The sequence below is a fragment of the Myxocyprinus asiaticus genome, chromosome 35, assembly GCF_019703515.2.
Source record: "Myxocyprinus asiaticus isolate MX2 ecotype Aquarium Trade chromosome 35, UBuf_Myxa_2, whole genome shotgun sequence".
In the NCBI taxonomy this organism is placed as follows: Eukaryota; Metazoa; Chordata; class Actinopteri; order Cypriniformes; family Catostomidae; genus Myxocyprinus; species Myxocyprinus asiaticus.
The window spans coordinates 40426993-40447414 of record NC_059378.1 but is presented as its reverse complement, the minus strand read 5'-3'; the positions used below and the strand labels follow the sequence as shown (position 1 = coordinate 40447414).

At 36.9% G+C, this 20422-nt stretch overlaps 1 protein-coding gene across 9 annotated transcripts in view; it reads left to right on the top strand.

The window, feature by feature from the left end:
* The window catches only part of LOC127426023 (CSC1-like protein 2), an 86686-nt gene extending 68781 nt beyond the window's left edge, over positions 1-17905 (top strand). For all 9 annotated transcript variants that reach the window (XM_051672459.1, XM_051672462.1, XM_051672465.1 and 6 more), the window contains 10 exons: positions 1561-1714; positions 2049-2155; positions 2333-2419; positions 4587-4652; positions 5141-5303; positions 5811-5916; positions 9408-9575; positions 12252-12367; positions 12494-12571; positions 12690-17905. In XM_051672459.1, the coding sequence (XP_051528419.1) occupies positions 1561-1714; positions 2049-2155; positions 2333-2419; positions 4587-4652; positions 5141-5303; positions 5811-5916; positions 9408-9575; positions 12252-12367; positions 12494-12571; positions 12690-12872 (1228 nt within the window). In that variant the 3' untranslated portion in view covers positions 12873-17905. The remainder of the gene's footprint in view (positions 1-1560; positions 1715-2048; positions 2156-2332; positions 2420-4586; positions 4653-5140; positions 5304-5810; positions 5917-9407; positions 9576-12251; positions 12368-12493; positions 12572-12689) is intronic.
* Positions 17906-20422: the final 2517 nt, after the last annotated feature.

The window sequence follows — 20422 nt, the reverse complement described above, 5'->3', positions numbered from 1 at the left end:
GTGTTCTTGCATTTGTTCTGTTTCTGGTTCTATTTTATGGCAGTTGGCAAAACAAGCTTAACTTGCATTACTATTACTATTATTACTATTACTATTGCACCAACTAAATGGTTGTGACGTTGCGAGAGAGCTTTGAGGTGTTCGGTTCTCGCCAATTAAAATTTAATGGTTAAAGTGCCCCTTAGTGGTTAAGAGCCGCTAATGATTAATCAGCGCTGTGATTGCGGCGGTACTAGGCCTGTTCTGGTTGACTACCGTCTGTATCTATCTATTGTTTATTCTATCTATCTTTTGTTTGTTCTTTACATTGTTTGTTCATTCTATCTATCATTCGTTCCAGCGGTTTTGTTTTTTTTTCCATCGTTTGTTCATTCTTTTGATGATTTGTTCATTCTATCTATCGTTCGTTCCACCGTTTGTTCGTTCTCTTGTTCATGCTATAATTTTTCATTCTATCTATCGTTCATTCCATCGTTCGTTCTATTGTTAGTTTTGTTTGTTTATTCTATCTATCGTTCATTCCATCATTTGTTTGTTTTATAGTTTGTTCATTCTGTCTATCATTCATTCCACCCTTTGTTCATTCTATTGTTCGTTCTGTTTTTTCATTCTATCTATCATTCATTCCATCGTTTGTTCGTTCTGTTGTTCATTCTATAATTTTTACATTCCATCTATAGTTCATTCCACCATTTGTTCATTCTATTTTTCATTCTATCGTTTGTTCATTCCACCGGTTTTGTTCTGTTATTTTTTTCATTCTATTGATCGTTCATTCCATCATCTGTTGTTTTATTGTTCATTTTATCATTTGTTCATTCTATTGTTTGTTCTATTGTTTGTTCATTCTGTCTATAGTTCTTTCCACCAGTTGTTCATTCTATTCTTTTTTTTAATTCTGTCTATCGTTCATTCCATCATTTGTTCATTCTATCTATCGTTCATTCCGTCGCTTGTTCAATTTATTGTTTTATCGTTTGTTTATTCTATCTATCCTTCGTTCCACCGTTTGTTCATTCTATCTGTAGTTCGTTCTATCATTCGTTCCATCACTTGTTCATTCTGTTTATCGTTTATTCTATCCATTGATCGTTCCACCATTTGTTCATTTTATTCCGTGTTCTAGCATTTGGTCATTCTATCTATCTGTCTTTCATGACTCATTATTTCCTTAAAAATGCAAAAAAAAACCTGTGTTTTATTCATGACTACAGTTTAAAATGTTTATACTGTTACTGCATTTTTTAAATAAAACTGTAGAAAGTATTCATCATATACTGTGCAGTAAGTAGTATATCCTTTTTCCATTCCAAACATAGCCAATGTCTCTGCCCCTCCCCCCTCCCGTCAGCTGTTTCTTTGCTTACTTTATTATCTTAAGGAATTATCCATGAGCAGTCGATATTTTATCAAGCTAAGAGATTTTGCACTTTCTTCTGAGTGTGTGTGTGTCTCTTTTACTGTACATTACAGACATCTCGGTGTTTGAATTAAACACTTTTTTTATTTTATTTAATCGCACTGCATGTTTGCTGATGTGTTTTTTGTTTAACTGTACAGGGAGCATCTATCTTTGGGAGGAGTTTCCTGGTGGCTTCGCTGCTTCATCATTAACTGCATCCTCTTCATCCTGCTCTTCTTCCTAACCACCCCGGCCATCATCATCTCCACCATGGACAAGTTCAACGTCACCAAACCAGTGGAGTTCCTGAATGTAAGGCTGACATCAGGTCACCGATATTTTTCCAACATGTGAGGCGTTGGAGGGGAATATTGAAAATCACTGACACCTTGTGGTGATTTGCTGTGCTTAAATCTGTCCTCATTGGCGATATTCATCCATATTTATATCCTCACTTTAATGCGTATTTTGTTATTTTGATTAGCTACTCATGAAGTGTTCTAATTTTGAAGCGAGGGCATGCAAAGAAAAATATAGATTATATGGAAACGTGCCCTGTCAGTAGATATATCATTCAACCTCTAATTAAATCTTAAAACACTTAATGCACTGACAGTTAACACATGATTATTTATATTTTTCTTAGAACCCTATAGTCACCCAGTTTTTCCCCACTCTGCTGCTTTGGGCATTTTCCGCCTTGTTGCCCACCATCGTCTACTATTCTGCCTTCTTTGAAGCCCACTGGACCAGGTACTGTCCCAGCTGTTGTGTTTCAACAAATAACTGCTCTGAAAGTCATGAGTGGCCGGGCTGATAAAACTGATTGTAATGCTTTGTAATTTGATGCATTTTAAGGCACTGATGACACATTTAGTTTCTTTAACAACTGATATTACTGATCTTTCTGTATGTGTTTGTTTTTGTCAGGTCGGGGGAGAACCGGACCACCATGCACAAGTGTTACACGTTCCTCATCTTCATGGTGCTCTTGCTTCCGTCTCTGGGCCTCAGCAGGTACCTGTGTGCCGCCATTTCAGACAGATGGTCAAAAATGTGCTGCAAAATCACAGATTTTTCTTGTGTTTGTGAGGGAACTCGATAAATCTAGGATTATGTTTGCAGTTTCTGCAGATAAGAGACCTTATGGAAGGGTGTGGTTTATTTAAATTCTTATTTGCATAATGAAATTATTATTTGTAACTGTTGAGGGTCTATGTTGGGTATCTGTCTTGAGCTCAAACGCAAGCATCACATTTACGATTTCTCATATTTGGGGTTAGCACCAACCACGTTTTAGTCAGAATGTCAAAATCCCTATCGTAACTGTTAGTTTTCTTATTATTGTAATTCCACTTCCGCTCATGAAGTTTATGGTAGCCCATAGAACCTTTAATCGGAAAGTTGTGAAATTTGGCACACTGATAGAGGATACTCTCAAATGTAAAGGACCCAAATTTGGGGTCTCTAACTTAAACCCTCTAGCGCCACCAACAGTTCAAATGTGCACTTATGACATGAGCGCTTAGTATCTGCGTACAGTTAAATGCAAGTCTATCAAAATATACTTCATTTGACCGTGCGCGCATATTCAGGTGTTTGTCGCATGCTCAGTAGATGCTGGACTATTTCTCCTCAGGAGTATAGACACATAAATATACCTTTTATAGTCCTTCAGACTCGAGTTATACAAATGCAGGTATCTCCTGACCTCCTTACACAGGCGCTCTTGACTTGCACATCCACTGTTGTTGTTTCCACATTCCTCTCATGTTTTTCTATTAGCGATTACTATTTAGTGACAGCAATGGCTCATATGTGAGTGTTGCTTCCTTGTGGATCCATTAATTAGTGCAAATCATTTCAGGCGCATATGCATTCTGTGTGAAAATCGGGCTGCGTTTATTGAGTGCTTGATTACTCTTCTGATGACTAAATTTGTGTCATATGTCCTGTACGCAAGACAAAATTCTTCCTCTGATTCCTTGAGCCATGCGGAGTTGACGGATACCGTGGTTACTAGATTTTCCACCATTTTGAATTTTCCAAAAAAACTTACTTTTTCAAACTCCTCCTAGATAATGTTTGTCAGATTCGCTTGAAATTTGGCATGTATCATCTAGAGACACTTTTGACCAAAAGTTATGGAATTCATTATGATTGATCAAACCGTTCTTGAATACTGCTTCAACGAAATCAATGGCAAGTATGCCAAAATGGACGTGAGGCTGTATCTTTACAACACTTTGGAATATTGAAACGAAACTTGGTATATGTCATAGCCATTATGCCCTGAGGGTACCTGAGCAGTTTGGGTACAGTGCCTCCTAATGGTCAAGAATGTTGGCCATTTTGGGTATCATCCATTTTGGATTTTGTCCTAAAATGCTGTATTTCACAAATGCATTGACCAAATATGGTATGTGACATTGGGACCACACCCTAAAGGTATTTAAAACATTAGTGGACAGCGTCACCCAGTGATCAGGGTATATAATGTAATGCTCATAACTTTGGATTAATTTAGCCTTTTGTAATGAGACTTGTGTTTTTTCCTTTCTTGGGTCATGCCGAAGTACGATGATATCAAATTAACTTCCTGTCCGTAATTTTGAATTTCATTGAAAACCTACTTTTGTGAAATCCTCCTAGGCTGTACATCCAATTTGTGCGAAATTTGCAATTTAACTTCTAGAGACACTCATGACAAAAAGTATTGACAAGTTTTTTGATAGACCAAACCATTCTTGTGTAACACATCAACATATTTTATGGCAAGGTACCAATAAGGATCTGAGGCTGTGTTTCGGCAACGCTTTGGCATATTGACATAAAACTTTTTATGTGTTATTGTCACCACACTCTGACAGTATCAAATAAATTTGGTGACAGCGCCACCTGTTGGTCAAAAGTTATAATTAATTGTATTGTAATATAAGTGATTCTACTTATGTTTTTAATGCTGCATTTCTTAAAATCATAATCATTAACGGTTGGTGTGCTTGGCCCTGTGATTGCTGCTTTCAGCTATATTTTATATATTTATTTTTTGCCTGTGCCCTTAAATTATGCCTGTTTTATGTAAAGATATTGTTGTAATATGATTCTGACATTGCCGTAATTGCCATAAAGGTTTAACTAAAATGAAAAGTTCCATAATACTTAAAATACATCTGTGCCTTAGTTTGGATGTGTTCTTCCGATGGCTGTTCGACAAGAAGTTCCTGGCCGATGCCACAGTCAGATTTGAGTAAGTCAACAAATTTCATCTGATTTTTGCTTTTTGAAATGCTTAAAGGAATAATGCACCCAAAAATCAGAATTCTGTCATTATTTACTTAGCCTCATCTTGTTCTATACCTGTATTACCTTATATCTTCTACAAAAAATAAATGGATGCTGCCCTTTCACCAGGAGCTGTTATGCTCCAAAAGTCGCAAACAAAGTAATTTTTCACGTAAAGTTATTATTCACTGAAAATCTTTCCCACTTGCCATTACTCTCAAATCTCATTCGTACTTCTGCATATTCAAACTTGCTGAGATGCACTAGCACCAATGCCATTTGCTGTGAAAGACGTCAAATCGGACGCCACTTGACGCCACTTTTGAATATCTGCAAAGACTTAGTAAATAAAATGGTTCCTTTTTGCAAATTGGTGCAATAAGTTTGCATATTTATAATTTGTGTTCTGTAAAATGTGAACATATTTAATTGTTAATAAAATGGTTATTTCAGGTGTGTCTTCCTTCCCGATAATGGAGCATTTTTTGTGAATTATGTCATCGCGTCTGCATTCATCGGAAATGCGATGGACCTGCTGCGGATTCCAGGTCTTCTCATGTACATGATCCGACTGTGTCTGGCTCGCTCGGCCGCGGAGAGACGCAACGTCAAACGGGTAAAAAGTGCACACACACACACACACACACACACACACACACACACACACACACACACACACACACTCTGACCTTTCAAATCATTTATATTATCTTGATCCTTCTTATATTTTGTTAGTACCCGGGGGAATCTCATAAAGCCTGTCCAAGTCACATTTCAATCAAAGACAACAATAAGTTTTGTGTAAAGATAATTTAATTTTTAATTCTCATTATTTTCAATAAAGATTCTGATTACTGTAATACAATAATGAAAATCAACCTGTCCAGACACACACTTTTTTTTTTTTTTTTATTGAAATCAGTGTAAAGGCAGTTTGTCACTATCCAAAAAAATCTTAAAATAGGCTTAATTTCCATATTTTGATTTTGGGGGTAAAATATGACATTGACATGTTCTTAACATGTTTCGAGAGATTCACCCACAAATGGGCCTCGTCTATATACATTTGTGAAATCTATACTGCATTTAGTTGTGTAACCTGTGTGTGTTTGTGCATCTGCAGCATCAAGCTTACGAGTTTCAATTCGGCGCTGCCTACGCCTGGATGATGTGCGTTTTCACTGTCGTTATGACATACAGCATCACCTGCCCAATCATTGTTCCATTCGGTGAGTCAGACCACGCCCACTCCCACATCAGCCTATTCACGAAATGACAGAACGACAGCCAATCAGAGAGAGGCAGAGGAAAACATGTGAATGAGATGGATAGAGAGAGAGAGAGAGAGAGGTGTTGATGAACAATAAGGAGAAAGGAGGAAATGGGGGGATAGTGTGAATGACACTGAATAAGCTTAGCTGGTAATGAAAATGTATCTTGAGCGCCCCCTGCTGGTCTTATGTTTCCATGCAGTTTCTTACAATGGCAAAAGCATGCTGCAGAGACAGAGAGGCGTTAGTATGAGACTGTGTGTGGGTGTAAGAATAAATGTAGACCACCCGCTTGCATATTTCAGGCACTCCAACAAGATGAAAACAGAGAGGAAATGCTTTTAACATAGAATGAAAATCAACCTTATTTATTACTGGTCTGACTGTGCACGATTCATCAGTCCAAAGGAACATTTTTGTCTGTGAAGACATTTCTGCAAAATGATAGTGTGTGGTTCAGAACACGTATCACAGCAGTTCTGAGGTGAAATGTCCACTGTGTGGTGCTAAAAGTGTGTTAAATGTTCTCCCAAACAGATGAGGTTTTTAGGGTTAATGCTCTATTGAGTTTTAAATCAACAAATCCTCCCTACCCTAAACCTTGAACCTAAACCTAACCGATAGTGACATTAAAAGCAAATGTGAGATGAAAAACACAACCACGTCATTTTATGGTGATTTTCTGACACATTTTCAGTTCACGTGTCGACTTGTATGCTCTTCAGGACTCGTACCCCGCTCCTTTACATCACAAGTGCAACACTCTATCAGTTGAGCTACCATGCACAATTTAATCACACTTGAACAAGCTTGTAAATGTAGTTGGTTATGTAATGCAAACAATAAAACGAGTCATGTGCCATAGTAAAAGTGTTTAGATGTCATAAGATAACATTGTGTGAGGAACAGGCAAAAAGTAAGTGTTTATGAACTGATAATCTGCCATTTTACTCGTGATTTATGTGAAAGTGAATAAAAGTCATTGTTGTTTTAGCGCCTCTAGTGTTCGAAACATACAACGAGCCATGTAAAAATGATTTTGAAAAACCATAGGTATAATAACAGGATTCAATTAGACCAAGTTTGCTTTTCTCATTAAATATCCTGTTACAATAACAAATAGATCTTTTTCACTCTCCGGGTTTTGGAACGCAGAAGTAAACGTTTGCAGGTAAACTTCAACAGCAGTGAATGGGAGACCACAGCAAATATTATTTTCACTTACCCATTTGCTCCAAGAACAAAAGAAAAAATCCACTGTTACATTTGAATGACTTTCCAGAAGAGTTGAAAAATAGAGAGCGGTGGATTAAGACAGTCAGATGCGAGAAGATGCCAAATTTACTGTCACTCTCTCAGCAGCTGTAGTAATTCATTTTTTTAAACTGATTCCAGGGTAATATGACACAAAGAATAATGATATAGACTTACACTCAATATATATATATATATATATATATATATATATATATATATATATATATATATAAAAGATCATATAATAATGTTTGCTAGATTTATGCTGCTAAATAAGGTGGAAACACGTCATCACAGTCTGTGAAAAAGGTCTATATGTCACTAAGTAAATTGGGTTGCAAACCCTGTTTGATGTTGACTTTAATCAATAATCTTTGTTTTTGTTTTCTCTCTGGAGCTTTTGTATGCTCATGATATTTCTAGAACTCACTCTGTCTTCCACCCTCTCTCTCTCTCTCGCTCTCTCTCTCTCTCTCTCACACACACACACACACACACACCCACACACCCACCAGCTGGCAGTGAGGCTGAATGACTCATCAGGTCATGAGCTTCTGTTATGCGGAGGAACAGAACTGGAATATATTATTTTTTACACTTTCCACAGCAGCCCACACTGTAAACACAGACATGTTAATCTCAGACACATTAAAAAGACACATGAATAGTGTAATACAATACAGAAATTTTGGCTTAAGATTCCTTTAAAGACCCCATGAAATTATAAATGTTGTTTTCCTGTAGCTCAGCTGGTAGAGCATGGTGCTAGCAATGCCAAGATTATGAGTTTGATTCCCAGGGAACGCACAAACTGATATAATCTATACCGTGAATGCACTGTGATCCGCAGTGCGAGTTTTGTAAATTATGCAAAAAGTTTGAAAATGTGATTTAATTGTGTGTATTTAGGAGACATAAAATGTAAGCTCTGAAATTAGCATCAACAAGACAAACGAGTTGGTCATTTTATTTGAAAAAGGTTAAAAATGACATTTCCGGGGGCCTAGGTAGCTCAGCGAGTAAAGACGCTGACTATCACCCCTGGAGTCGCGAATTCGAATCCAGGGCATGCTGAGTGACTCCAGCCAGGTCTCCTAAGCAACCAAATTGGCCCGGTTGCTAGGGAGGGTACAGTCACATGGGGTAACCTCCTCGTGGTTGTGATTAGTGGTTCTCGCTCTCAATGGGGCGTGTGGTAAGTTGTGCGTGGATTGTGGAAAGTAGCAATGAGCCTCCACATGCTGTGAGTCTCCGCGGTGTCATGCACAACGAGTCACGTGATAAGATGCGCGGATTGACGGTCTCAGAAGTGGAGGCAACTGAGACTTGTCCTCCGCCACCCGGATTGAGGTGAGTAACCGCGCCACCACGAGGACCTACTAAGTAGTGGGAATTGGGCATTCCAAATTGGGAGAAAAGGGCAAAAAATAAATATATATTTCCATGAGCGTCATTTCCAGCACAGAATTCTATTAAACACAATAAAGAATTTGAGATGTGCTGAAATGACACTGTGGTGGGAATTTTCATGACTTGAATGACATAAATCTGCTGTGATGCATGAACATTAAATAAACTAGCGAGATTGTGAAACATTTTTTAACGAGACTTTACTTTCTAGAAGTCTACAGTGCTAAAAGTAAAACCCTACGACTAAATTATCTTTGAGGAAATTGGTGAAACAGACCAAAAATATGATTCAGAAGATAATTCATCTTGTTTACAAATATTTTGGTCAATATAATGCTCTCTACAATGAGAGTGAAACCTGTAAAGAAAACTGCATATGTCAGACCATTTCATGAGCTTTTGGATATTTTTATCCATAACAAAATGAAAGTTGACTATTACTTTCTAAAGAAAATAAATGTTTTCTTCACCTCTAAAATGACTTTTCGATGCTGCTGATGTAATCAAGACCATGTGGGTGGGGAAAGCAATATTGACCAATAATGTCACAGCCTGCTTTTCACAATCCAATCAAATGCCAATAACAATAAAAACATATCCCGCCCTACATTATTTCCTTCTGAATATTCTGTTTACCCTGAAATACCTTACCCTACGGAAGTTAAATGTGTTGCAAATGCCATTTCAAGTCGTCTTAAACTAGAAATCGAAGGAGATTGCAGACAGTAGTCTAGTTCAGTTTTGAGTGTGTGTAACACCTCTTGTGTGTTTTGTTTGTGCAGGACTGATGTACATGCTACTGAAACACCTGGTAGACAGGTACAACATGTACTATGCTTACCTGCCCTCGAAACTGGACAAGAAGATTCATTCTGGAGCTGTCAATCAAGTGGTAGCAGCACCCATCCTGTGCCTGTTCTGGCTGCTGTTCTTCTCAACTGTGCGCACAGGTGTGTGTGTGTGTGTGAAGCAAAAGGCAGTCGCAATTGAAATAAAAAAGGAAAAATAATAGTGTTTATTTTGTAGTCACTGCAATTTTCAGGCTTTTTTTAGTTTGCCTAAAGATTATGACGAAATGCACTGACACTTGTTCTGAAATTCTTGACGGGAGAACTTGGCTTGTCGAAGAGTGTTGGTGATTGGTTAAAAACATACATCTGTGTGGTTTTGACGTGACATTCTTGTTTATTTTCCTAAGCGAACTAATTATAAAACAATGCATGTACAGTATTATAAATGCAGGCTTTGTTCACATAGGATGCTTCAGTTTGTTTAGCTGAAAAAAAGTTTGGCTTCTTCCATTGTATTAATACGGCTTAAGAGACCCAATTTTAGATATTTACAAATATCATGTGGGGATTTTATTGATTAACTTATTTTTTTTTTTTTTTGCAGTGAATTATAATTGTAATATTTTTAAATAACTTCTGACCAGCTCATGATGTTTCAGGTCTCTGTCATTCTAATATAAATCATCTTTTCTTTATTATCGTAGGTATATTCAATTGTTGCTAAAGTAATATTACTGTATGTCTGAAATTATTTTCTAAAATATATAAATTTTCAAAAATAATCCATAAAAAATAATTGTTAAAATGATTTCAAAATAAAGAAAAAAATTAAAACAAAGAAAAAAATTAAAGTAAAACATTATATAATTATAATTATATAATAACACTATGTAACACAATTTTTGTTCCTGGGTAGTAAGTGTTATTTCCTAATTTCCTATGCCTCAGAAGTATAGAAAATTGCTATTATTCCCCACAAACTTTGCTTTTGTGACCAGGACAGTGATATTTTGAAATGTTCCTATTTCCAATGAGAACACGGGTGAATTTGTGTCTTTTCGTTCACATAAAGTCAGAAAAAAACAACATATGAATCCAAATGAACATGTATTTATACTAAAGTAATACAAAAATTACTGCAAAAGAAGTGATTTAGAAGTGAGTAGTTTTTCGAGATTTATGATTATACTGTAAATCACTTTCACGAATCAGCCCCCAAATGTAGTCTCCCATCATGTTCTCGTTATACTGTCCTTGGTAGAGGTGTTCAAAGTCCAGTATATCCTGATGGAAGTGCTCGCCTTGCTCCTCCGAGTACGCTCCCATGTTCTCCTTGAATTTATCAAGATGAGCATCAAGGATATGGACTTTGAGGGATATTCTACAGCCCATTGTGCCGTAGTTCTTCACCAGAGTCTCAACCAGCTCCACATAGTTTTCGGCTTTGTGATTGCCCAGGAAGCCCCGAACCACTGCGACAAAGCTGTTCCAAGCCGCTTTCTCCTTACTAGTGAGCTTCTTGGGGAATTCATTGCACTCCAGGATCTTCTTTATCTGTGGTTCGACGAAGACACCGGCTTTGACCTTTGCCTCAGACAGCTTAGGGAAGACGTCTTGAAGGTACTTGAAGGCTGCCGACTCCTCATCTAGAGATCTGACAAATTGTTTCATAAGGCCCAATTTGATGTGCAGTGGTGGCATCAGCACCTTCCGGGGGTCCAGCAGTGGCTCCCACTTGACGTTGTTCCTCCCCACAGAGAACTCGGTCCGCTGTGGCCAGTCCCGCCTGTGGTAGGGCACCTTGGTGTTCCTGCTGTCCCAAAGGCAAAGATAGCAGGGAAACTTGGTAAAACCGCCTTGGAGACCCATCATGAATGCCACCATTTTGAAGTCTCCTATGACCTCCCAGCCGTACTCATCATACTTCAAGGCGTCCAGCAAGGTCTTGATGCTGTTGTAATCCACTTTGAGGTGCACTGAGTGTGCCAGGGGAAGAAACGGGTACTCGTTGCCATTATGGACCAGCACGGCTTTGAATATTACTGTAGTATAAATACATGTTCATTTAGATTCATATGTTGTTGTTTTTTCTGACTTTATGTGAACGAAAAGACACACATTCGCCCGTTTTCTCATTGAAAATAGGTACATTTCAAAATATCACTGTCCTGGTCACAAAAGCAAAGTTTGTGGGTAATAATAGCCATTTTCTATACTTCTGAGGCATAAGCAATTAGGAAATAACACTTACTACCCAGGAAAAAAAAAAAAAATTGTTACACCGTGTTATAAATAAAAAAAAAATAAAATGAAGAAAATATTATGTAATTTAAAGTAAAAAAATTTACTGATTGTAAAAAAAAAATTATGTAATTTATAATAAATAAAATGAAATTAAGTAAAAATTATGTAATTTATAACAGATCAAAAATAGAAATAAAATGTAAAAATTGATTCATTGAAAATAAATAAAAATAAATAAGTAATTTAAAATACAATTTAAAATATATACAAATAAAATAAACAGGTTTTTATTTCAAACAGAATTTATTTATTTATTCTGTTGCTTACTTATAGCATTGACTTTACTGACTGAATTTACAGCTTATTTTTTTGTTGGAGGCACGCCTCAAATTGCATATTTACACCAAGGGGAACCTGTAAAAACTGACAAGACATGCAGTTTTGTGCATCTGAAAGACACAATCCTCAGTAAACTACTTTTGTGGGGGGTTTTTTGTGTGTACTATCAAGTTCAGAAATTTTTGCACGCAAACTTTTGGTAAACTTTTGATTTCCCCTTTAATGTACCTCTCTCGTTATTCTCCTCTTCAGGTTTTTTGACTCCAACATCCATGTTTACGTTTGTGGTGCTAATCATCACCATTGTTGTGTGCCTGTCGCACGTCTGTTTCGGCCACTTCAAATACCTCAGCGCGCACAACTACAAGGTACGAGTTGCGGTACTGAAGGTATGATGTCATTTGAACAGTTCACTGGGCAGCACAGGTAGCTCAGGTAGACTGTGACCTGATCTAGAACAGAAATCCTCACCACAACCACTTTCTGTTTTTCAGATCGACACTAAAGACACTGAAGTTGACGGAGTGGAGAATGGACGTCCTGCAAGGTCTTCACCCTCCAACAAATCTCAGGTAATAAAATATTCAAAGAAAATCTTTTTTCCATTATATGCTTAGTTAAACAAACTTGCCTTTTTATTTTCACAACAAATGACTCGCTAATATTCCCCTCTGTTTTGAACCCCTGCAGCAGATGTACATCGCCCAAGTCCTGCAAGACCCAAACTCTGATGAGACGGGCGCAGGCAGCGGAGAGGACGACGGCCAGGGGTCCTCGCAGGACGAGGACATGATCAACGCGGGGAACAGCCTGATCGAGGCTGATTTCCAGTCCGGAGAGGACAGTCTCATTGCCAATGAGGTCCACCAGTAACCAGAGGACTGACCTGAGAGAGAGAGAGAGAGAGAGAGAGAGAGAAGATAGAGAGAGAGAGAAAGAGAGGGCAGTGCCAGAATACAAGAACCAATCACAAGGTCTTCATCTGCACTGTATGTTTTGTCCCTATTGAACACTGTGAACTAAATCTGCAGTATGTTTGTTTGCTCAGAACATCAGCACCTTAGAAACCCGCGTCTGCCAAAACACACCAACTGTGTACATGAGCACATGTGCCCATATTTAAAAATGCCGACATGTTCTTTGTACACATCGAAACACCAAGTGCATGACCAAGCTTGTTTTCATGCAACATTTCCCGCAAGCACAAAGGTTGGTGACGTTTGGAAGGTCTTTTGGAGTGTTGATATTTCAAAACCTCATCAAAATGAGAGAAAAAATTACTGGAACTCTGACGCTTTGGAATGCCGCAACCTCGTCAATATCCATCCATATCGTCTACGCAATACTCCTGGAACAAAGTCTGATTCCCGATGGAAAATTTAAGAGACCATTCTGGATTTCCCAATGAATATTTGCTAAAAAGAAAATGCCACAACTGATTGGAACCTTGCCATAAATCCGGCATGCTAAAAACTTGTCAGTGTGAGCCATGCAAAAGTCCTGGAACAAAGCCTGATTCTCGTTGAAAATGTTGGAGAACATTCCCGGGATTTCCCGTTTCGTTCAAGCTAATGAATATATATAAAAAAAAAAAAATTAAAAAAAAGACACAAGTTTGATTGGAACCATGGTGTAAATCGGACATGACACAACCATGTCAATGTCATCTATGCAAAACTCCTGGAACAATGTCTGATTCATATTGGGAGAAGTTGGAGACCATTACAGAGTTCCTGTTTCAGTCAATGAGTATTTGCTAAAAATGTGTCGTAACTCAGATTGGCACCTTGCCATAAAATCCATCCATGTCGTGAATGCAAAACTCCTGGAACAAAGTCTGATTCCAATTTGAAAAGTTGGAGAACATTCCAGGATTTCCCATTTCCCTCAAATCAATGACTATTTATAAAAAAAATGTCATAACTGAACCTTAACATTAATCTAGCATGCCTCAATGTCATCAATGATGTCAACGCATAACTCCTGGAACAAGTCTTCACTCCCAATGGACAATATGGATAACATTCTGGGATTTCCCATTTTGTGCAATCCATGACTATTTGCCAAAAATTTGCTCTGATTAGAACCTCAACGTAAGTCCAGAATGGCATATCCTCATCAATGTCAGCTACGCAAAACTCCTAAAAAGTCTGACTCAAGTTGGCCACCATTCTGGGATTTCCCATTAAAAAGTCAGGTGAATATTTGCAAGTTTGGTTCAGATACCTATATGCCTCAGAAGGAGAAAAGAAACGGATGGAAAACTCTGAAAAACAGCAAAGAAGGCTCCTCTTTTCTATCAACAACGCTCTTTCTCTGTCCGAAAGCTCCAAGCATCCCATGGTTTGCCTTAATCAGCAATAGTAATATTTCCTAGTCGACAACACTGCAGAACTGGCTTTGTTTGCTTGCTTTTCATTGTTCTTTGCCTAAACGATGGATTTCGTATACATGTGGCATTCCAAAGGAAATGTACAATAGCGGCATCCGTAGATGCCAGACGTATTCAATGTCCTGAAGTATCTTCATTTCAGAATTTGTCTTGAAATCGCAAACTTGTTGGATTTGCCATTTTAGACTTCCCAAACTGCTTTCACTGTACAGTATTCTGCCAGAACACTAACCGTACTGAAAGGAAGAGACTACATACTTTCACTCTCGCTGTAACCGTTCTGTTGTCGGCATGGGAACTTTAAGCGTCATTGAATTCTTCAGTCGCACTCCGATATGAACTAACTAATGTACAGAATTTCCAGAGACTTTGGGTGTGTAGTGTGTATGTTTAATTCTGGATAAATCACTGAATATAACACTGGCGTTTTTTGTTGTCTATTGAATGACCTGTATTCTTACATTTTTGTTCATGGTATTGTTACTTTGATTTTGCCTTTACAACCTTAATGGATGTGTTTGTATGCCTGCAATGGAATACTAAAATTCTCGTACTTGTAGCAAAGTTGAATCACCCTCAAAGCATAACTTGACCTAGCTATATTTATTGGGTTGCGGACTAGATACAATACCAACAATTGCGCATTGGAGGATTTGGATGCTAGCTAATATGCCACTGCAAACCAATAAGATAAAATGCGCACAGGAAAATAATCAAATGAGACTCCTTGACCTGTCAAACACTGGATTAGATGTAGTGCTGTCCTGCACCCCTGTAGTTTTTGAGAATATAAAAAAGGACAAAAAGGAAAGCTTGCAAAAAATGACATTTTGAGGATTCCCTGATTTAAAGTTTTCGCCTGGTTCGTTTGTACGAGACGTTGTGGGAGAAATCAAGAGTAGAATTTTTTTTTTTTTTGTAAATATTTGGAATAGAAATGCTAATTCTCTATGCCACAAAAGTCTTAGATTTGCCATTGGAAATGCATTTAATTAGGAATGGCTGAGCAATTTTTCTAATTGTATAGTTTGACCTGTGTGGTAGATCTATAGTAGTAATGAAATGATGCCCTCATTGATTCTCACCCAGCAAATCGTTGCAAGCGTATTTGTTGTACAGACTTTTCATGTAATTATTTTTCTTTGGTTTCTCACTTGCTATTCGTTTAAAGGGGTAGTTTACCCAAAAAACTTATTATTCTGCTATTATTTACTTACCCTCGTTTCATTATGAAGTTGGGGTGAATAAATAATGACACAATTTAAAGTTTTTGTCTGAACTATCCCTAAAACTCAACATAGCTATCTAGATTGATGTGCCAGGAGATTTTAGTTTAGCAGCCCAAAATAACATTTCATACTGACAGTTTCTTTTTGCTCAAAAGGTTCAAATTGTTGTCTAATTGACACTCCGGAGAAAAAGTTGTGTTTTTGTGCCTGATTTAGGATCAGACCCGACTCGCTCATCACCCTTCGTTGTTTATTCATATTCATTATAAGCTCGATTTCAAAACTGATGCCAGATCAGAAACAAAGACGCAACTTATTCCAAAATTTGTGCTGACTGTAAGTACGGTAAGGTTTGAACTGATACTGAAGGTCTGCTTGAAGTCTTGTTTGTTACTGTTGTAGCCTATTCTCAAAGTTCCAAACTAAAGACACTTGGTGTCTCGTTACAAAAGCCGGTGATGAGTATGAATCTTATGAGGATATGTTACCGGTTCGCTTCAGGATACGAAAAACTGGATTTAGCAAATAACAATGGTACTGCTATTGCGCAGTGTGACTTGAGAAACAAAATCGAACAGCCTCAGGTGGTCTTTATTTTCCAAAAGATAAAAAAATGTTTACATCTGTGTGTTTTTGTTGTTTGTCATCTCTCCTTTTTACTTGTTTTCTTTCTTCGAAACTCCAGAATTCACATCAAAGAAGGCACAAAGGTAACCTATGAAAGCTGTAGCTATGTAGTTCGGTAGTGTCGTGGCGGAAGGTTTGGCGGCATTTGTCTACTGTAGCTTAAAGGAATATTTCACCCCAAAATACAAATTCTGGCTCATTAACTCACCCTCAGTGCGACTTCTTTACTTCCGTGGAACACAAAAGGTGAAATTTAGAGACCTTATTCATAGCAGCGCCATCTTTGATTTTTGGCGGGAATGACAATGAGGCTGTGAGGGATTGACATACAGTCTTTTCAACAGGTTGTACAGATGTTTAAAGTGTTTTTGGATTGTTCTGCTGACGAAACGTTGCCAAATATATTTCCAAGAAATTTCAGTAGACAAAAAAACGAAACTACACGAGTTGTGGAAAATTGGATGTGATCTCGGAGCCTTTTGATAGCTTTATACAGTGAATGTCATTGAAGAGACGGTATTTCTATCCCTCACAGGCTCGTTTTCATTCCCGTCAAAAATCAAAGATGGCGCTATTTTGAATAAGGTTTGAATAATTTTTGAAAATGTAACTTGAGGTTTCAAGTTTCAAATAGGATACAAAAACACTATCAAAGTATACAAAAAAATCCTTGATATACAGTAAGTCTCCTGAAGCCATACAATAGCATTGTGTTAGGAACAAACAGAAATTTCCATCGAGTTCAGGTCACAGCGGTTAACAACTGTCTGGAGAAATTACCAGGTTGCATGTTTGTAATGACATGGGTGAGTCAATGATGACAGACTTTTTTATTTTTGGCGAAATTGTAGCTACACGCTGGAGATACTTGAGCAAATTTGTGTCTATCCAATTTTTGAAATACTTCGAAGTACGATGTGACTGAACACGTTATAAAGAAAGTCCGACTTGTCTTACCAATGGAAGATGATTTTCCTAGTTTCATTCAATCCCATTTTTGGGGTTCCCCTCATCGGCTTTTTATTGAGTTAACGAAGTGAACGTCGCTTCAGTATTTAGCAGTGAAGTAAAGAGCTGTGAGCGTATTTTTCTAAATTGTACGAGAAACTGTTTGGCAAAACAAATGTTGAGCCTGTTGAAGTATTTGATACCACTTATGTATTAAAGATGTTTCAAAGCTAGCTATAACAAAGCTGTCGTTCGATGGGTTTTTAATATGTCGTAACATTATTGTTTTTCTTTCATTTTATAACCACCTTTAAGCTAACCATTTAAGTTATGAAACGAAGAATGTCTTTTTTAGAACGAATAATCACTGAAAATAAAAGAATTTGCGCAGAAAAATTTGCTGAAATAATGCAAAAAATGAATTCTGTATGATGTTTGTACAAAAGTCTTCATTTCTGATGTAATGCAGATGTACAGTATGTTTGAGTGGGTGAAATGGGATAAACTTCAACAAAATGTCACTTTTGCTCTTTAGTCTGCTGACATTATGGCTTTAACCGTGCAAGTAGGAGACTTAGACTGAATTCATACTCTCTAGAACTTGTGTGATATATATTTTTTTTTTTGACACTTTCTGTCCTAAGGTCATTATGGTGAAGCACTGGTCATATTTCTTTTGTTCCCTGATCAATAAAAATTGGTATGCCTTCTGTGCATATGATGTGTCATTGTTTGGCGCTGCCAGAAGGGGGCGCTGTGGTGTCACACCATAGTTAGTGACCATCAGTTATATACTGATTAAACACCCTCAATGTCTTTTGAACAGCACTGAAGTTATACTATGATGATTTGTTGCCATAATTTTGAGTTGCTAAGATCCTACACACAATTGATCACACAACAAATTTCTACAGCTGTGCAGTTTCACTGACTGACACTTCCTCATTATCTGTCTTCTGTCTCTGGCATGTAGAACCACAAACACGCACATGTGAGAACTTTACAACATGTTTGAGTTTCGGCAGAAAGTGACTCAAGGCCTTCATGTTTCTGAAATTATTGTTTTAAAGGAATAGTTCACTCAAAAAGAGCAATTCTGTCATCGTTTACTCAGCCTCATAGCGTTCCAAACTTGTATGGCTTTCTTCAGTACAGAAGGTTGCTTTATTGCTCTTTTCCTAACAATTATCATGAATTGGTACTGGATATTTCAAGCCTAAAAAATGTGCGCTAAAGCACCATAAAAGTACCATTTTCTATATTTTCTGAAGCCATACAATAGCTTTGTATAAGGAACAGATCAAAATTTTAATTTATTTAAACGTGCTAGATTTGGTACACTCAAAAAATAAAAACATTCAATGAGCTTAAAGGTGCACTCAGTAATTTATTCTCAAAAGTTTACCTCCTAAAGACATGAATTGTAATTTTGCAATATATGTATAAAATCATGATCACTCACATTAAAATGAAGACTCCGGTCATATCAGTAACCTTATAAAAGCTGTTTTATTCTACATGGAGAGGGTCCGCACATGGGGGCGGCCATGTTAGAATCACATGACCAGCCGAATACTACTCACTTAATCTCAGTAACCGTCCTGTTATTGGACACTTTCACTCACTGATTAAAGTAATCATGGCTGACTGTGAATAATAAATCTCTACAATGGCATCCATTGATTTTAAATGATGATACATCCAAGACGCTAAGTGTCAGTGTAAGTCCAAGATGACACAAAGACGAAAGTTACTGAGTGCAGCTTTAATAAAATGAAAGAACATTTTATTCACACAATTAAATTATTTTTTTCTCTTGTTGTACAAATGTAAATTTTTGTCAAATCTACTAGATAAAAACTTGTCAATGTCATCATTTTAATTATGTTGAAGCAACTTAATTTATACCACTTTAGATTTGTTTGTCAAACATTTGTTGCTGTAAGTATTACAAGCTTTGAGCTTGTAGTCTCAGCGATAGTAGAGAATGAAATCTTGCCGATGTATTTTAAATCAAGCTTTCCAATCAGGCATGTGGGGTTCTTAACATCCAACATACAAACCACAATGACGGTGACACTCAACAATCATATTTTTGGAAATAGATACACTCGCATGACACAAAACCCAAAGGAATAAACACAACACCACCAGTGAAAATACTACATTAAAAAGCAAATATTAAACATAAGTTAACAGTTTTTGCTCATGCCACGGGAACCTGACATGTACATCCACATGTACATCTGGTTATGGCCGATGTTGTCCCAACAAATTTGAATTTACTGCACACAGTGAAATTAAGTTGTGACCAAAAATTCAAGAATTGTGTTAGATTAGCTCATTTTAGGTAACTAAATTCAACAAGGAGCAAAAATGTATTTTTTTGTTTTTTTTTTTTTTTTTTTTTTGTGGATTTTAGGAAATATCTGGAAATTAATTTTAGATACCAATAAAGAGTAATTAAATATATTCTTAAGACTTTCTTGCTAATTACAATAACAATAAAGATATCTGAAATTAACCACTTGTGAAAACTAAATTTGCATTTCAGTTTTAATTCAGTTGTTGATATCAGGAACATTTGCGCTAGCAACAATGTAATTAATGATATCCACAATTCGTAGTAGTACATTGCTGTAAGTGAAAATGATATTTCAACTTGTCAGAAATTAAATATTGATATCTGTAATTGCATTTCAAACAGGAGTTAATGACATATTTTTGTGAAATTCTGCTAGTGAAAATGCTGTTACGGATATAAGTAATTTTTAGTAGTTAGTGGTAGTTAAATTTTTTTTTAATCAAGAATGGGTATTTCCGCAAGTAATCAAGTCATTTTTTTATATTATGAATTAATATTTTTCATTGTGCAAACCTAATTACTGATGTCAAAAATTAGCATTTTCTACTCAGTTTCTCCTTTTGTGTTTCACTGAAGAAAATATACATGAAATGGCATTTCTGGATATGATCTGATAAAGTATTTTTGATTTCTTCAATCTCTACACTAAAAACCCTAATAAGTTGGCTTTACTCAATTTATTGAGTAAACTCGTTCCTTCAGTTGAATTTAGTAACAGAGCCTCCGAAACTCAGTTAAGTTCACTTAAGCAATTTGTTTCATGGAAAGGTTTGCAAAAAAAAACTCCCTACTCCCTGAAAAATATTACTGAAATAAGTGTTGTAAGATATCTCACTGGTCTCTGTGACAGCTCTACACTCTG